The sequence below is a fragment of the Vulpes vulpes genome, chromosome 11 (genome assembly GCF_048418805.1).
Source record: "Vulpes vulpes isolate BD-2025 chromosome 11, VulVul3, whole genome shotgun sequence".
In the NCBI taxonomy this organism is placed as follows: domain Eukaryota; kingdom Metazoa; phylum Chordata; class Mammalia; order Carnivora; family Canidae; genus Vulpes; species Vulpes vulpes.
In genome coordinates, this window is record NC_132790.1 from 100164211 (window position 1) to 100183308 (window position 19098).

The following is a 19098-nucleotide window of genomic DNA, read 5'->3' on the forward strand; positions in this document are numbered from 1 at the left end:
AACATCTTCAGAAGGATGTGCGATACCGATTTGTTGCTGACCAGTGTGTGAGTCCGCTCAGCCTTGCTGAGCTCCTCTACTTTCACCCTTCTGGGGCCTGGGAGGCTCGTGGTTGCGCGACGGCGGAGGCGCAGGATGCAGGTGGCGGAGGCGCAGGATGCAGGTGGGGTCGATCCAGTGGCCTGGCGCTCTTCTCCTTTCTGCCCTCCCTTACGTCGGTCAAACAGAGTCTCCTGGTTGAGCCCAGTGTCAGTGAGGAAATATATTCTGCCTAACGCAGGATGAGCTGCAAAGTCACATAGAAACGGCAGAGAGGTGGGGAACAGTGAAGAGTTAGGGCCACTGGTAGAGTCTGTGACACACGGAGCATTAAGAACAGGCGTCAGGAGAGCGCAGAGCGCAAGGCCCTGACCATCACCAGCGCACCGGGTACAAGCGCGCGGTCAGACTCCCTTCATCTGCTGGCGTGTGCTCGCAGGGACAGTGACTTCCATAGTCTCTATTAAGATCAAGTACATTAAGATCAAGTGTTGTACATTAAGATCAAGTGTTGCCCACTTATCCGTTTATTATCAAGTTTCTCATTAGTCTTTCCCCTAATGATCTTAACAGCCGATGCCTAGTTCAGTGCTTTCCACCGATCTGCTGGAAAGAACCATTTTTAAAAATTTCAGTTCACCAGTGCTGCTAATGCAGTAAATTTTTAGACAAATGATTGGGATCCCTGGGTGGCTCAGCGGTTTGGTGCCTGCCTTTGGCCCAGGGCGCTATCCTGGAGACCCGGGATCGAATCCCACATCGGGCTCCCGGTGCATGGAGCCTGCTTCTCCCTCTGCCTGTGTCTCTGCGCCTCTCTCTCTCTCTCTCTCTCTCTCTCTCTGTGACTATCATAAATAAATAAAAATTAAAAAAAAAATAAAAATTTTTAGACAAATGAGGGATCCCTGGGTGGCTCAGCGGTTTGGCGCCTGCCTTGGGCCCAGGGTGTGATCCTGGAGTCCCAGGATTGAGTCCCATGTTGGGCTCCCTGCATGGAGCCTGCTTCTCCCTCTGCCTGGGTCTCTGCCCCTCTCTCTCTCTCTCTCTCTCTCTGTGTCTCTCATGAATGAATGAATAAATTAATAAATAAATAAATATTGAAAAAAATTTTAGGCAAATGAAATTTAAAAATCTGTATGTGCTGCCGAAGTGAGCACTGAAATTTAAAAATCTAAAACATAGTACATAAAAGCCCCAATTCTTTTTTTCTTTTCTTTTTTAAAAAGATTTATTTATTTATTTAATACAGATACAGAGAGAAAGAGAGAGGGAGGCAGAGACACAGGCAGAGGGAGGAGCAGGCTCCATGCAGGAAGCCCGATGTGGGACTCGATCCTGGTTCTCCAGGATCACGCCCTGAGCCGAAGGTGGCGCTAAACCAGTGAGCCACCCGGGCTGCCCCAAAGCCCCAATTCTTATTGTAGATTGGGCAGAAATAAAGGTATTTTATCAACTTGTTATATAACTATGTGAATGCTTACAGAGAATTTATGTACCTTTTTTTTTTTTTTTTTAAAGATTTTATTTATTCATGAGAGACACACGGAGAGAGGCAGAGACACAGGCAGAGGGAGAAGCAGGCTCCGTGCAGGGAGCCCGATGTGGGACTCGATCCCGGGTCTCAAGGATCACACCCTGGACTGAAGGCAGCACTAAACCACTGAGCCACCCGGGCTGCCCTTATGTACCTTTTATTATGAACTAGTCACAATCTGCATATCAGTATGGGTCCTTTCGTGAGCCATACACAGTAGCTTAGGTGTATTATTTTATTAAGGGTTGCAAAATGGTGATACTCTAATTCTGTTTTTCCTGGAATTATTTTATTTATTTATTTATTTATTTATTTATTTATTTATTTATTTATTAAAATTTTATTTATTTATTCATGAGAGACACAGAGAGAGAAAGAGGCAGAGACACAGGCAGAGGGAGAAACAGGCTCCATGCAGGGGAGCCTGACATGGGACTCGATCCCAGGTCTCCAGGATCATGCCCCAGGCCAAAGGCGGTGCTAAACCGCTGAGCCACGGGGGCTGCCCCTCCTGGAATTATAAAGAACTTTCATCAACTATACAGTTACTTGTGGTAGAGTTCATACTGGAAACACCGGATGCATGCTTGATTCCTTCCCATTACTTTCACCAGTTTTTAAATTTAAAAAAATCTTTGAAAGGATTTTATTTATTCATTTGAAAGAGAGACAGTATGAGCATCTGGGAGAAGCAGAGGCAGGGGGAGAAGCAGACTCTCCACTGAGCCGGGAGCCCTGCTCTGATGGGCTCTGTCCTAGGACCTGGAGATCATGACCTGAGCCAAAGGCAGATCTTAACCATCTGAACCATCCAGGTGCCCCACTTCACCAGTTTTGTGAGTAGTTTTTTCAAGTTTTATTATTTGCAACACAATGTAGTTCAGGCACATATTACAGTAGAAAGGGCCACATATAGAGGGGAGATTGGGTTCATGAAGTAGAATAGTAGCATCTTGAAAAATGAGCCATGTGCTGAATACCTGGGTAATTGTGACATTTGCTTAAACTTAATGTTTTTTCCTTAAAAAATGTATAGATTTTTCCTAAGCTAAAATTCCTTTAAGGTATTTTAGGAGTAATAATTATGTGAGATGCAAAATTGGATCTCTTCACAAACTCAGTATATTTAGCTCTTTGATTATCTTTCATTTGCACATGAAAAGTGTTGTCTTGAGGTCCTCCAAAGAGGGGCGCTGAAATTTGGGAATAAATCTGTGTTATTTCTATTTCTCTGTTTACATTTTTGCAAAGAACCTTTGGGGCTTGTTCATGTGACTAGGTCCACACATGTGCACACATTTAATCACCTTCAAAAGAAGTATTTTTTGTTGTAATGATTGATTGAGTCACAATAGGAATGCAGTCAGAGAAAACAAAGGGTCAGTATAAAGAAAAAACTTGGGAGGAGTGTAAACTGAGATCCACACAATTCAGAACTTTTCCCTCCAGGCTTCCTGGGTGGGTCAGTTGGTTGAGCATCCGACCCTTTGTTTTGGCTCAGGTCCTGATCTCAGGGTTGTGAGATGGAGCCCTGCATGGAGTCGGTTTGGGATTCTCTCCTTCTCCTTGTGGCCCTCCTGCTCATTCTCTTTCTCAAATCTTGAAAGGAAAAGTTCTTTTTTAAAAAATATTTTACTAGTATGACAACAGTTGTCGCTGAACGTTGTCTGTGTGTATGTGTGTACACAGCCAACTTTTAGAAAAACACAGATTGATTTGGGCTAATTAATAGTGGTTTAGATTTAGTTAGAGATAACCTTGTTCATTTCTCAGTTACCTAGTGTTCACCAATGAATGGAGAAACTACTGTAGTAAAACTTTAAAGGATTTAAAAATCATGAGGTAAGGAATAATATACTTTGATTTTCACCAACGGTGCCAATTTTCTTAGTTGTTTAATTTAGAATTGGCTACCTTTGTCAGATAACATTACCATAACTTTCTGAAAAGACTTCTTTTAGGATAAGTGAAATCCAAGGGGAAAATAATTAATGATTTCAAAATGTTTAAACATTGGTATTATAAATTATAATGTTGGACTAAGTTTTTATTTCCCTGCAAGTTAGATAAGAAAGAGAATATAATATAGCCTTGTGGTTCTATTTTCTTTTTTTTCTTTTTTTTTTTTTTGTGGTTCTATTTTCTTATGCGATGTTCATGTGTATAAATTAAATCCATTAGAACTATATTTAGTTTATCTGAGAAAATGGGCTTCCTCAGTCATTCCTGTGGTTAGGGTTTGTGTAAGGGGGTCTGTCTTTAAGTGAATGCTAGAAGTAGTATTGGAGTCCAAGCTAAACTGCTTTTTAATTCATTGATTTAGAGAGTTCATTCAAACTGTGTTTATTCTGTTTAGCCCTGGTGCCCCCTTGACCTTGAGCTGTTGGCACTTTAAATTTGTAGAAGATGATTTGCAATGACTTTAAAGAACCAAGAGACAGTTCTTCAAAAGCAGATGAAGAAAAAAAAACAAAAAAAACCCAAAAGCAGATGAAGTTCTAATCAGAAGTACAAATTGATTCAGTATGAATGAAAATGGTGGTGGCTTGGTTCCATAGAACATGTAGAAACAAAGTAGGAGTGATGAAGTGCGTGGAGTCGCATTAGGGAAAAGAATTTTCTCAATGTATGAAGTCAGTAGCCGATCAAGGGCACTAAGATGCCAAGACAGTAGTTTATGTCACTAGGGACTTGTATTTCCCAGACCTATTGAACACCGAAAACTTGATTGATTGATTGATTGATTGAGAGAGGCAGGAGAGGCAGAGAGGATCCCAAGTAGGCTCCATGCCCAGTGTATGAGCCTGACACAGGGCTCAATTTCACAACCCCGGGATCATGACCTGAGCCCAAATCAAGAGATGGGTATTTGACTGAGCTCCCCCGGGGGCTCTGAGAACACTGAAAATTTAAAAACATTCTTTTTTTTTTTTTAATTTTCTTTTTTCTTTTTTTTATTTATGATAGTCACAGAGAGAGAGAGGCAGAGACACAGGCAGAGGGAGAGGATCGCGCCCTGGGCCAAAGGCAGGCGTCAAACCGCTGCGCCACCCAGGAATTAAAAACATTCTAATTCATCGAGGGAATTCCAACAGAAGCTCATAGGTTACATACTCAGATTGAAGGAGATAGAGAATAATGAACTCATGAATTGAGTGATCATAATTTTTGTTCACAGTGTTTAATGTCTACAAACGTGAAATTCTAGATAAATAGAGCAGAAGTCCGTGATCATAATTTAGGCAAAATGAAACAGTTGAAGATTGGTAAGCATTGCATATACAACTAAATGTGTACGTATAGTATTATATATTATTGTACCAGGGGATACACATATATATTATACAGCATAGGAGACTTTGGCTCTTTTGAGAATCATCTACCACTTACAGACCCCAAAAATATATGAAATGAATTAGTTTTGGTATGTTTAAGCTTTCTTTTGTGTTTAGTCTGGCTCTTCTAAATTATTTTTTTGACTCGAGTTGTCTAAGAACTGTTTTTCCACACATTTTCTATGCCACCAAGCGCTTTGATGATTCAGCATTTCTTGAGAATGCTCAGTTACTTCTGGAATTTTTTTCCAGGCCATTGACAACTCATTCTGCAAGTTTTGATGCTAGTACTTCCTTGATCTTACCAGAAGATGTCAATGGAAGTTTTTCAGGTAATAACCCGAACTCAGTTCTTCTTCAAATGGTTTTTTTTTTTCCCCCCAAATGGTTTTTGAATGTTTTGCTGACTGAAATGTTAAGGGGTTGCACTTGTCCAGTGATACTACCAGGAGTAACAACTCACTGCACCCTCCAGGGGTCTTACTCAAGTGTTTATAGAATGCATAGAGAAACGACAGACTTGGTGAGTTATATAAAGCTCCAGAATGTCTATCCTAGATGAATTTCAGCCAAGCTCAGCTATATTTCTTTTTGCTGAAATCCTTGGGGCATCTTTCTGCTCTAAGGGAAATTTTCTGAGACACTCTAGGGAATCTCTTTCCCTTGGGGGATTTTATGTCAAATTGTACATAACTCTGGCCATGGCATTGACAGCTGTGTCATTGAGCTAATGGAAAATTTAAGATATAGTGTGATTTTAGAGACATCTGGCTTCTTTTATTTGGCATGTCTGAGATTGATTTATCCATGCTTGGATTTTTTTCACCCAGAGAGGACATTAGCTTCTGTGGGATCATGGAGAGTTTAAAGAGCCATTTAGGGTAAAGAGTAGGTCAAGGTCTTAAAAGGCTTGGAAGGTATTTTGGACTTAATTGAACTTTATTCTAAGGGGAAATCATTTTAGGATTTTAAGCAGGGAGAGGACTTGAAATCAGAATGTATTTATTTATTTATTTTTTTACTTTTAAGCACATAGGCTTGTTAACCAACTGATCAAAGTCAGGATCACCAATAATGAAAATGACATCAGGTCCTTGGCCTTTTGTTACATCAGGAATAGGCATAATTAATTATATCAACAGTGCAAGATTGTTCCCAAAAAAATGTTTATCTGGAATCTAATCATAAGACTACAAATAGATCCTGGTTGAGGTATATTCTGCAGAAAGCTGGTCTGAACTTTTTTTTTTTAATTTTTATTTATTCATGAGATACACACAGAGGCAGAGACCCAGGCAGAGGGAGAAGCAGGCCCCTTGCCAGGAGCCCGATGAGGAACTCTATCCTAGGATCCCAGCATCCAGCCCTGAGCCAAAGGCAGATGCTCAACCACTGAGCCACACAGCGCCCTGTCTGAACTTTTAAAAAAAAAAATGCCGTGCCCTAAAAGACTGTAAAAAGGTAAATAGATAGTTCTTGTTGAAGGAGACAATGACAATGTGAGTATAGTATCTGTGGTTTTTGATAGGGTCTGGAATTAAAAAAGAAAAAAGAAAGAAACAGAAAAAATACCTCACAACAACTGAGGGGCACCTGGGTGGCTCAGTTGGTTGAGTGGTGAACTCTTGATTTTGGCTCAGGTCAGGATCTCCCGGTCTAGGATATGCTCCCTGCTCAGGGGTGTGTGTGTTGCTTCCAGAGTTTCTTTCTGCCTCTCCCCACTGCTTGCAAGCCTTCTCATGCTCATGTCTCAGATAAGTCTTAAAAAACCTGTAAAGGACATTATTGGTGACATTTGAGGAAATTTATACTTTTAGTATTAAATTTCTTGGATGTAATTGTGTATTGTAGTTATATAGGGGAATGTCCCTGTTGATAGGAAGTACATGCAGAAAAGTGTTTTGGGGAGAGAAAGATCTATCATTTATTTTCCAAGACTTAAGAGGAAAGGAGTACATATAGATAGAAATAATGCAAATGCGACAAAACATTACTAATGTTGAATTTAGGTGGAGAGTGAGGTTTATTGTGCCATAGTTTATTTCAATTTTTTTTTTTTTTTAAATAATCTGTACAACTACTGTGGGGTTTGGCCTCATGACCCTGAGATCAAGAGTTGCATGCTCCTCTGGCTGAGCCAGCCAGGCACCCTGTACCGTATTTTCAACCTTTCTGTAAGTTTAAAAGTTTTCAAGAAAAGGAGGGTAGAACAAGCATATAATAAGGTTAGGAGCTAGAGAGTCTAACTCTTTGATTTAACCCTTGTAGGCTCAAATTTCGTTCAGTGTTGTGAGATGATTTTTTTTTTAAAGAAAATCTTCAGTGAAGTTTGTACATTTCTAAAGTACGTAAGATGTGAGATAATTTTCTTTGAAGGAAATGTACAGTTTGTCCCAAGTTAAAGGTGTTGGTGAGCTTAAATAAGTAAATATGCTACTTCCACTAGCCTTTTTGGTAATGAAAGGATTATTGTGGGTAGTTGAGTATCCCAGATGGTGTGTGTGTGTGTGTGTGTGTGTGTGTGTTGAGGGTGGTTCTTAAAATCTCTTTTAACCCTAAAACTTTCATTTTGGCAACTGAAATCTCTTAAAGTGTCTTTTTGGAGAGCAACTACCTGAGTAGATTTAGTACTGAGAAAATTCACTTTCCAAAATCATTTGTATGGTATATAATACTACTTTTCTCAGACATCAAAATATTCAGTCACATAAGCAAACTTTCTGAAGTAATAAAACTGCTTTTAAATACAAAAATACCAAAATTTAAATAACTTTGAAAGTAGTCTTCCAAAAAAAAAAAAAAAAAGAAAGAAAGTAGTCTTGCAAAAATATAATGCATATTTATTTACCCACTTTCCTCTTTCTGTCTTTTCCAAGTGCTAATTGTTTTGGGCTTTGAAAAGAGCTACATCTACCTCCTGCTTCTGCCATTGTGTCCCCAGGCAGGTGACATAGTATCTGAGTCTCATCGTCTTCATCTGTAAAATAGAAATACATGTCATTATGAATAAGAAAATGTGTAAAGCACATGAAATAACTAGGTGCAAAGGGAATGTTCCCTTTTTATATGAAAAATCTTTGTATTGTAAAAGAAAACATGGATACAGAAAACTATGCACAGCAAATGTATAGTTGAATGAATTATAAGTCATGCGTGCTTTTTATCCAAAGTATTGAAAGGTTTTTTTTCTCTAAAGTTCAGTAATTTTGTTTAGCATATGTGTTGGTACAGCGAAGGTTAGCATGGCCCCTGTGCAAGGATGACAGGCAGGCAGATTTGTGAAGTGGTCCCTATTTTTCCATGCAGTGACCTGGATGGAGCTACAGAGCATATTGCTAAGCAAGAGAAGTCAGAGAAAGACAAATATGATTTCACTCATATGTGGAATTTAAGAAACAAAACAAATGAGCAAAGAGTGGGAAAGAGAGAGTAAGGCAAACCAAGAAAACAGACTCTTAACTGTAGAGACTGAACAGATGGTCATGGGAGGGGGGGGTGAGGGGTGGGTTAAACAGGTGATGGGGATTAAGGAGTCCAGTTGTGATGAGCACTGGGTGTTGTGTGGAAATGCTGAATCACTAAAGTCTACAAATATTACATTGTTAACTGGAATCTAAATAAAAATGTAAAACAAGAATATTGAAATCGGTCATTCTAGGTTTGTAGTTTAATTTTGATTCCTGTTCTTTTATGCCTTGTATAATTTTCTTAGTATTTTTTTAGTTCATCTAGAAGTCATACTTTCTAGTTTTGATGTTTCTTTTCTTCTTTTTTTTTTGATGTTTCTTTTTGGCTTGCTCTTGTAGGGATGTTTATTCCTTATTCTTTTTTTTTTTTTTTTTTTTACTTTGAGTCACATTGGGATTTGATTTCTGTAATTTTACTTTTATGTGAATATAATTTTTCTGAGTTTTAGAAGGAATCTTGGTTCTTCTTATAGAGCCCCCCTCTTCTGTTGAATTATGGCAGCTTGTTTTCTGATGATTCCTTGCTCTGATTCCTAACCCTTATTTTAGTATGGCCCTTCTATTTTCCTTCTTTGCCCTTGTCCTGCTTAATTGTGTTGGTTTCTAGTGTTGTTCCTCATTTCTGAGTCTTGGCCTAGTAAGGAGGCTGGCCTGTTAGTGGGAAGGTTCATGGTGATTAAACTTCCACCCCTTTAAGCCTTACCTTGGGTCCCCCCCTCCATGCACTATTGGAGTAGACCCCCCCCCCCCCCCCCCCCCCCCCCCCCGCAGCCGCTGTAGTTGAGTTGGACCTTGTGCTTTCTTTTCTTTTCCTTTTTTCCCTCCCCTCCCCTCCCCTCTCTTTCCTGTGAGAGGGATCCCTGGGGGATCCCTGGGCCGTTCAGCAGTTCAGCAGTTTAGCAGTTTAGCGCCTGCCTTCGGCCCAGGGTGTGATCCTGGAGTCCTGGGATCGAGTCCCACGTCGGGCTCTCTGCATGGAGCCTGCTTTTCCCTCTGCCTGTGTCTCTGCCTCTTGCTGTGTGTCTCATGAATAAATAAGTAAAATTAAAAAGGGGGGGATGGGGAGGCAGAGGGAGAGAATCTTCAAGCAGATTCCTCTGCTTACTGGGGAGCTGGACCTGGGACTTGATCTCACCACCCTGAGCTCGTGACCTGAGCTGAAACCAAGAGTCAGGTGGTCAGTGACTGAGCCACCCAGGTGCCCCTGGGCCCTGTGCTTTCTAGATAGTACTTGTTGACTATTTTGGAATTCTAATCTCAAGATACTCAGGGAAGCTAGGCTGTTTCCCGCAAAAATGCTGTAACACTAGAGTTTGTGACTGTGGTGGTTTATTCCCACCAGCTTGTATTTTGGAGGATAATTTGTCAATTAGTTTTTGGTTTTGCTGTGTAGTTGTTCAGTGATGCCTGGAAATTCAGGAAGATCCAGAAATGATACCATCTCCATCTTACGAGAATCTGCCAGGTTCGTCTGCTTATTGTTGCATTAGGGCACTGGTATGGTTTGTGTCCTTATTATTGTCTTATTGATGTCTTAAAAGGTATCTTTATGACCATTTACTTTATTATGATGACCTCAAGTCAGTTGAGAGGCATGCTAACCTTTTAGGCTTTTGTGTTTATTTTTTTTTAAAAAAAGATTTTATTTATTTATTCGTGAGAGACAGAGAGAGAGAGAGAGAGAGGCAGAGACCCAGGCAGAGCCTGGGCTCACACCGCTGAGCCACCAGGGCTGCCCTATTTTTATTTTATTTTTTTTAAGAATTTTGGTTTTTTAGGTAATCTCTACAGCCTGAGACCCAAGTCACACACCCTACAGGCTGAGCAAAGCAGGGACCCCTGTGTGTTTACTTTTTAATAGATCTATAAATAGATTTAATAGATTTTTCTGTCATGTAGTGTTGAATTTTGTCTCTACTATTTGTCTTTACACCTTCTTTTCTCATTAGGGTCCTTTTTCTAATCGGTTAAGGTTTGGAAGTCTCATCAAGCTTTATAACTCTATATGAAGTAGGAGTGTGTAGAGTCTAGGTTTTGAGGGAAAGGAAATTTTGCTTTCATGACTGGTGACCTTTCTGCTTTCCCTGGAGTTGTTGAAGCTTTGTGTGAGGTTGAAAGGAGGAGGCAAGGATTCAGTATTTCCTCAAGGACCTCTGATGTCATATGATTGAACTTTTTCAAAAATTGGTAAGAAACCAGTATACATTATTCACTTTAAAATGCATTTATGTGGGCAGCCCGGGTGGCTCAGTGATTTAGTGCCATCTTCAGCCCGGGGCCTGATCCTGGATACCTGGGATCAAGTCCCGCATCGGGCTCCCTGCGTGGAGCCTGCTTCTCCCTCTGCCTGTGTCTTTCTCCCTCTCTCTGTGTTTCTCGTGAATAAATAAATAAAATCTTTAAAAAAAATGCATTTAAGTAAAAATTAGTTGATTTAAAGAAATAGACAGTCCTCACCATATAGTAGTCAAATGACCATGAAAAGATTGTGCAAGCTGAAATCATGCGAAGCAGTGTTGTTGTTGTTTATTTTTGAAGAGTACGAGAGTGCATGCACGAGTGTTGCAGGAGGGGCAGAGGGAGAGAATCTTTAAGGAGACTTGCTGAGTGTGGAGCCTGGTACAGACTTGATCTCAGGACCTATGAGATCATGACCGGAGATGAGGCAAGGAGTCTGATGCTTAACTGACTGAGCTACCCAGGCATCCAGAGAATCTTAAGCAGGCTTCAGGCCCAATGCAGAGCTCATTGCCGGGCCTGATCCCACCATCCTGAGATCATGACCTGAGCTGAAATCAAGAATTAGATGCTTAACCGATGGAGCCACCTAGGTGCTCCTCATGCAAAGGAATTTTAATTAATCAGTGGGTTATAGGTTTTAGGTCCTTTAAAATGTTTTTTTTTTTTTTTAAAATTTTTTTAAAATTTATTTATGATAGGCACACAGTGAGAGAGAGAGAAGCAGAGACATAGGCAGAGGGAGAAGCGGGCTCCATGCACCGGGAGCCCGACGTGGGATTCGATCCCGGGTCTCCAGGATCGTGCCCCGGGCCAAAGGCAGGCGCCAAACCGCTGCGCCACCCAGGGATCCCGGTTTTAAAATGTTTTGTTGAAACATGGGCAGCCCTGGTGGCCTGGTGGTTTGGTGCTGCCTCCGGTCCAGGGCATGATCCTGGAGACCTGGGATCGAGTCCCGCATCAGGCTCCCTGCATGGGGCCTGCTTCTCCCTCTGCCTGTGTCTCTGCCTCTCTCTCTCTGTCTTTCTCTCTCTCTCTGTGTCTCTCATGAGTAAATAAATAAAATCTTTAAAAAATATATTTTCTTAAAACATTAAATCTTACTGTTAATTATACAAGTGTAGAGAAATAAAATACTGCAACTGTTTAGTAGAAGTTAAAACTTTAGCACAGTGAGAATTCTGTTTTCTTTGTGAAATTCTGATCGAGACTAGTTTAAACGGTGCTTCGCTTTATATCTTTTCTATGCTTTGAAAAGAGCATATGAGAGAAAAGAGAAATGTTGGTTTTCAACATTTTATCCTTTACAATTGAAAGGTCATGAAATATCTCCGAGAATTTCTATAATGTGAATTATTTCCCTAGAGTCACTTTCTCTGGGACATTGGCATCCTTTTCATCACAGTTGCTTTCCTCAGTGATGTTGAGAAGTTCGCCTTCACCAGGCTCCTCCGGCTGTGCATTTAGAGCCATTCAGACTGCAGCAGTGTCCACACTGCCGTGGCCACCTATTTCTCCTATAACCTCATTTACATCGGATTCTTATTTCACTTCCGGTGTGTTACTTTTCATTTCTTTGTTACAGTTCCATCTGGGTTGATCCCTTCCCCCTTTGGATTATCCATGGGTTCAAAATGTCCTGTGGATTTATCACTGGGCAACAAGCAGGTAACACAACTTTAGCTGTTGCTTTTGTGTGTCCAATTGCCAGTAAACTTTGAAAGAAGGGACACACTGGTCACTGGTCATAATATTTATTTGTGATGATTTGTGGATTGAAGAGCTGGCAGTGAAGTTTATACTTAGTGTAGAGAACTGGTAACTGAAATCTGAGCCGTGTTGTTGCAGACTCGTGTTAACGAAACCGTGATAGAAATCATAACTCAAATTTAGGCACGTTGGTATCTTGCAAAGTGAGAACTCTGCCTACGATGTAAAAACTGGTTGTACTTGGATTTGGTAAACAGTATGATAGAGATAAAGGGACTGAAATCTGAGAAATGTGCACAGTAACAAAGTAGTCATTCAAAAACACTTCTTTTTAAAGTCTTTTATTTTTAAGTAATCTCTATACCCAACGTGGGGCTCAGACTCACAACCCTGAGGTCAGGAGCAGACCAAGTCCGCCAGGCGCCCCAGCACGTTCCGACCCTCTCTCCCCTCCTCCCCCTCCATTCCCTCTCTCCTCTCCTCTCTTTCTTTTTTAAGTAGGTTCCACGCTGGATGCGGAGCTTCCTGCCTGAGTTCAGTGCAGGGCTTGAACTCATGACCCTGAGATCAAGAGCCAGGTGCTTAACCGACTGAGCCACCCAGGCGCTCCCACATTTTCTATTCTTTACAAAAAAGTAAGATTAAGGGATTTTAGATAAATTCTTTAAAGAGTAGTGTTTGTGTGTAGACTAAGGGCAAAGGTCTGAAAGGAAACTGTTTTAGCATTTCTTGCACTCTATAAATTTCTTTCTGTGATCTGCTTTTTCAGCACATTCATTGTTCAGTATTTATATGATTAAAATCTTCATTTTTGTGATCTCACTAATTCTTTCTGGCCTGTGGTTCGGTCCATCTCACAAATCCTTTGTGGATGGCTGTTATTGTTGCTTGTTTCACTACTGTAGCAGAAGTGTTAGGGATTTTGTGAGGTCTGCATTTATTTTTTTTCGTATAAATAGAAAGGAAGGAAGGGAATGGAAAGGATTACATAGGTGTGTGAAGGGCTGGCTTACGCTTTTTTATGTGCAGATTTTACAGCTGGAGGGGGAAAATCCCCAGGAATGTTTGTTGTAAACATTTAAAACCTACTGAAGGGTATGAAGAAAAAAAAATTTTAAATCACCTGTAGCTTATCAGTCTCATACAACCTCCGTTAATATTTTTCTGTTTATTTGTCCGTTGGTATCTTCTTTATACGTCCATATACATTCTTTTACTTGATGAAATATTTTAAAATGGGATTATTATATTCTTCCTACAAGTGTTTTTCCGGAGTACATACATGTTTTTAAAGTTTTTTCTTATGTAAAATATACAAAAACAGAATGGAGACTAGACTGAAATGAACACTGTGTACCTTTCATCCGACTTCAGTCATTTCGGTACATAAGTAATCTGGTTTCATCCATACCCACCTACTCTTGCATCAGTTTGAAGTCGGTTCCAGGTAGCTGTTTTAGCATACATAGTTAACAATTTTACATTTTGCCAAATTGCTTTCCAGAAAAGCATTATCAATGTATAGTTGACAGAGATGAGATTTAAAAAGCCTTTTAAAATTCTGATGTTATGGGTTAGATGCATGTATATATAGCATTTTCTTCCAGTAATACAAAAAAAACCCAATCAGGTGAATTTGAGCATGCTTATACTCTGGCAGCAAACTTTCAGTTCCTCATCAGTGTATCCCTCATAGGAATGCTGTGACTGTTAGATAGGATGACCTTATAATTTATTAGTAAAGCTAGGATGCTTTTGAGATTCAAAGGAGGCACTATTAGTAATAATACCAGTACACCAGGCATAAACTAGGACTATATTTTGGCACAGCTGGGTTGTATACCCACTTTATCAGATAAGCATTTATGTATAAAGGTGACTGTATTATTCAGTAGATGCTGGCTTTTATTAAAGTGTTTATGTATGCCCATCTATGAATATGTATAAAAATCTTCCCTTTAAAAGGTATGCTTTGAATTGGCAACTCAAAGTCCTAGGTTAACAGTTTTTGTTTGTTTGTTTGTTTTTTCTGTGTGGTTTTGGAACTGATAGTGACCACTGTTTTTTAAAGGAGCTCTAAATTTTGTAATTAAGAGGACATTTGCCTTAATATTTGCAGCTGGAGAATGCTGGAGGAGACCTCAAGGATGGCCACCACTATGAAGGAGCTGTTGTCATTCTGGATGCTGGTGCCCAGTACGGGAAAGTCATAGATCGAAGAGTGAGAGAACTGTTTGTGAAGTCGGAAATCTTTCCCTTGGAAACACCAGCATTTGCCATAAAAGAGCAAGGATTCCGGTAGACTTTTCACTTATATTTTCTATGAGATTGAGCTTAGATTGTGGAATTTTTTTTATTAATTTGCTTGGGCACTGAATTTTTTCTTTTTTAAAGGTTTATTTGAGAGAGCAAGAGCGTGTAGGGACAGAGAAAGGGGGAGAGAGAATCTTAAGTAGTCTCCATGCTGAATATGGAGCCTGAGTGGGCCTCTATGAAACCAAGAGTCAGACACTTAGCTGACTGTGCCACCCAGGCGCCCTAGGCACTGAATTTTTTAAATGAATACAAAACCTGCAGTGGATTTTTTTTTAAAATTTTTTATTTATTTATAATAGTCACAGAGAGAGAGAGAGAGAGGCAGAGACATAGGCAGAGGGAGAAGCAGGCTCCATGCACCGGGAGCCCGACGTGGGATTCGATCCCGGGTCTCCAGGATCGTGCCCTGGGCCAAAGGCAGGCGCTAAACCGCTGTACCACCCAGGGACCCCCCCCCCCCCCTTTTTTAAGTTTTTTTATTTATTCTGCAGTGGATTTACAAGAAATTTTCTTCCATCGTTCAGATTTTTTTTTTTTTTTAAGATTTTATTTATTTATTCATGAGAGAGACAGAGAGAGAGGCAGAGACACAGGCAGAGGGAGAAGCAGGCTCCATGCAGGGAACCCTATGTGGGACTTGATCCCAGGACCCCGGGGTCATGCCCTGGGCCGAAGGCAGGCAGGTGCTAATCTGCTGAGCCACCCAGGGATCCTCCCTTTTTTTAGTTAAAAAGATTACCCTAATTTTAATTGCACAGTTACAAGAAATTTTCATTTGAATATTAAGTCATTCATTCATCCCAGAGCATTTGATCAAAGGAATATATACAGTGGCTAAAAGAATTTTGTGTCCAATGAGTCTTTTTTTGCCTCCTATCCCCAAGATACTGAGTTTCTAAAATACGAAGATTTCTCAAGTCTAATATAGGGTCTAATTCAACAGCTTATATGCTCAGAACTAGTCAAAATAGTAGCCAACATATATATATATATTCTTCCTTTAACAATTTCTGGTTAATGCTATACCTTTTCTCATGGAATTGATACTCTTTTTTTAAGAGTGTTACCAGAAGCAAGCAACTGCAGTTTATTACTTTAATTGGGTCTTAGACAATAATGCTGTATTTCTTCCAGGATAACAATGTTAATTTATCTTAAAAATGTAATTTTTTTCCATTAGAGAAATGATTAACTTTTAAAGGCTTCATGGACATGTTTATCCTGTGATTCTTGTTTCTGAAATAGAATGGATTGGAAATCAGAAAAGACAGATTGAAATTTAACTGTGTCCTAGTCTTAGGGTACAGTTAAAAACAGTCATCTCTTTTAAACTGTAAAATCTTTAGAGTAAGAAGGGACCCTTGAGTTACTCTAATTCGACTGTCTCAGTTTGCCAGTGAGGAACAGCTTTAGGGAATCAAAACACATGAGAATTCTGAATGGCTCTATGTCACATCTAAACTCCTTTATTTCCTTCACCCGAAATAGAATATCTCCAGCAAACTAACGTTGGCTAAAATGTTAGAGAATAAGAAGCCAGATACTTGGCAATAGAACGCTAATTATTTTTCCTTGCCACCTGGTCATAAACAAATCTTAGGTCCTGCTTGTGTCTAGAGGTTCTTTCTGTGTAGGAGTATAGAACTGTTTTGCTTACTATAATCCTTTCTGCTGAGATACCTATTTGACCATCTTTTTCCTAGAGTATTAGATATTATGAGAAGAGAGACATCTTAACCTACATGTGTCTGGAAGCTTGACCTGCTTCAGATTGGTATTTGGAATGCCTTGTGGCTTATTGGCTTTATAATTGCAAGTTAGTTTCAAAATAATTGCAGGGTAGGACTAGGAGATTCAGAATGAATGATTAGCTCTTCTTAAGAGTTATTGAGATAAGAATTTTCCATAATTGGCTTAAGTACTGCTTGAGTTACAGCCTTGACTAAGTCCATTGCCTTTTCTTTTTAATAGTATTAAGAATCTTATAGTCCTGAGTTGTTTAGCAGATTAATGAGGGATGTTGGGCAGCCCTGGGGTGGTTATCTTTTATAAAACTAAGTATAACGTACTGAAATTCTACAGGTCTTGATAATTAAGTATGTTTTAAAGAATTTTAGCCTATGCATTTTTAAAGATTTTATTTATTTATTAGTGAGAGACACACACACAGAGAGGCAGAGACACAGGCAGAGGGAGAAGCAGGCTCCATGCAGGGAACCCGATGTGGGACTCGATCCCATGACTCAGGATCATGCTCTGGGCCAAAGGCAGATGCCCAACCACTGAGCCACCCAGGCGTCCCTAGCCTATGCATTTTTAAAGAGCTAAGTTGCGTATCTATAGGGCCAACACTACACCCCTTTTGGATTGTTACATTAACGATGTAAGATTCATCATGTGGAGGTTGTCTTTAGTTTCTTTTGTAGGAGGTGGGCTAACGAACATGATAAATAGCATAATTCATGTTAACAATACAAAGTTCAAAAAGTGGGGTCTTTGAGGTCAGTTGAATTGTTATGCTTTTTAAAAACATCCTATCTTGTAATTTTTATGAATTTTTTATTATATCATTCTTAATGAATTATAAACCTGCATTTTAGTTTGTGTGTTTTTATATGACAGGCAGCTGCTAATATAAAGTGATTTGCTTAAATTTGGAAGAAGATTTTGGTTAGATCTTATAATGCATTTTCCTTTAGAAATGTAAGATAAATCAGGATTCCTGCAAAACTCAGACCTAAAATGAGCTAGAGGATACCTTAAATTAAGTGACAAGCATAGATACTCCTGTATTGTAGAAGAGGGCATGTATGGCAAACCGGGGAACATGAGTAGTCTGAAGGTTCAGGTCTCTGTGATTCCAGTTATTCTTAGCCATGTGAGAGTGAAGGTCAAGTGCTGTCAGACTTTTTCTCCCTTCTTTCTAAAGAAAATCCAGAAATCTGGATTTTTATGTAAAATTCGTAATATGTTAGAATGTTCTCAATCTTTGGAGTGTATGCTGAGGGCCAAATTAGATGTATCAGTGGCCGGGTGAGGAGCATAGGCCTCAGTTTCAGCCTTTCCTATAATAACGGTTCGGTTCCCAAGTTAACCCACAGAATGCTCTGTAAATTATAGTGAAGTTACCGTATTGCTTGGGTTCTGAGAGAATGCCATATGGGCAAATTCATATGTTAGCTGCCTTTCCAGAGCCCTAGGGAAAACTGTTGAGAATGTTGGACAGATTTTCAACAGGCAGAGTTAGGTTATTGTTCATATCCTGTCTTCCTTTGTTGTATTTTGCTTTGAGTCATCCAGGGTCTTTTGTGACCTGCTGTACTCCTTGCTTTTCAGAATCTCCGTCTTCCTTTAGAATTTTCATCTATGTCCTTCATTAATGAGGAAGACAAAACAAATTCATGCTAAACCTTCGCAGTTAGAAACATTAGAATTTATGTATTGGAAGCTTGTACTTATTAACAAGTGAATGTTGGTTGAATTGATGGACTTTCACATGTTGTAATAGAATAGAGATGATTAAGCTGTGTGAAGGCTGCTACAATATACTGAAAACTTAACAAAATCTCTGAATCTGTGCTGAGTCTCCCTCCATGCTTGAAGGGGGAGAGGGCATAAACTTTGTGATAAAAACTAGCCATTAGAGGATTTTTCACTGACTCTCTTCCTTAAATCCACAGTGCTATTATCATCTCTGGAGGACCTAATTCTGTGTATGCAGAGGATGCTCCCTGGTTTGATCCAGCAATATTCACTATTGGCAAGCCCGTTCTTGGAATTTGCTATGGCATGCAGGTACATCTGTGAATTTGCCTGAAGAGTGGACTTAATTTATTCTGTTTGTGACTCTCACTGTATTAATATTTTCTGTCTTTAGAGTATCTAGCATGTTTAGTTTTATGAGGTAATTTGTGCGTGTTACAGCTGTTTACAGATTGTTTCAGTGTGGCAAAACTGACCTGAGTGGAAATCTGTTTTAGAGCTGTAACTATATCACTGCATACAACATAACACTGTCAAAAAAAAAAAAAAAAAAAAAAAAAAAGACATTCAAATTTACATGTTACAGAAATAGTATATGGAACTCCTCTATATTTTTTCTCAATTCTTTTATTGTTGATATATTCTTAAAAGATTTATTTGAGAGAGAGCACGAGAGCGCATACATGTGCATGAGCCAGGGGCAGGGCAGAGGGAGAGAATGATGGGGGGGAGGGCGCAATCCCATGACCTCAGTATGGTGACCTGAGGCAAAATCAAGAGTGATGCGTAACCCACTGAGCCACCCAGGCGCCCACCCCTTACTCTTTAACCATTTGAGAGTAAGTTGCACACATGATATCCTGTTACTTGTATTTCCAAAGGACTAGGGCTCTGTCCTGTGTAACTACAGTATAGATAGCAAAATGGGGAAGTTAACATTGATTCAGTTTTGTATTTAATGCACAAATTGCATTCA

General features: G+C 39.7%; 1 protein-coding gene and 1 non-coding gene across 3 annotated transcripts in view; both read left to right on the plus strand.

The window, feature by feature from the left end:
- The window catches only part of GMPS (guanine monophosphate synthase), a 94332-nt gene that overhangs the window by 9354 nt on the left and 65880 nt on the right, over positions 1–19098 (plus strand). Inside the window, exons 2-4 of one of the 2 annotated variants that reach the window (XM_072727224.1) lie at positions 5161–5240; positions 14443–14621; positions 18320–18434. In XM_072727224.1, the coding sequence (XP_072583325.1) occupies positions 5220–5240; positions 14443–14621; positions 18320–18434 (315 nt within the window). In that variant the 5' untranslated portion in view covers positions 5161–5219. The remainder of the gene's footprint in view (positions 1–5160; positions 5241–14442; positions 14622–18319; positions 18435–19098) is intronic. The other variant, XM_072727222.1, reaches the window with a different exon arrangement.
- LOC112925424 (U6 spliceosomal RNA) lies at positions 8101–8206 on the plus strand. The gene has a single exon (XR_003236118.1). It is a non-coding gene; the product is annotated as a U6 spliceosomal RNA (small nuclear RNA).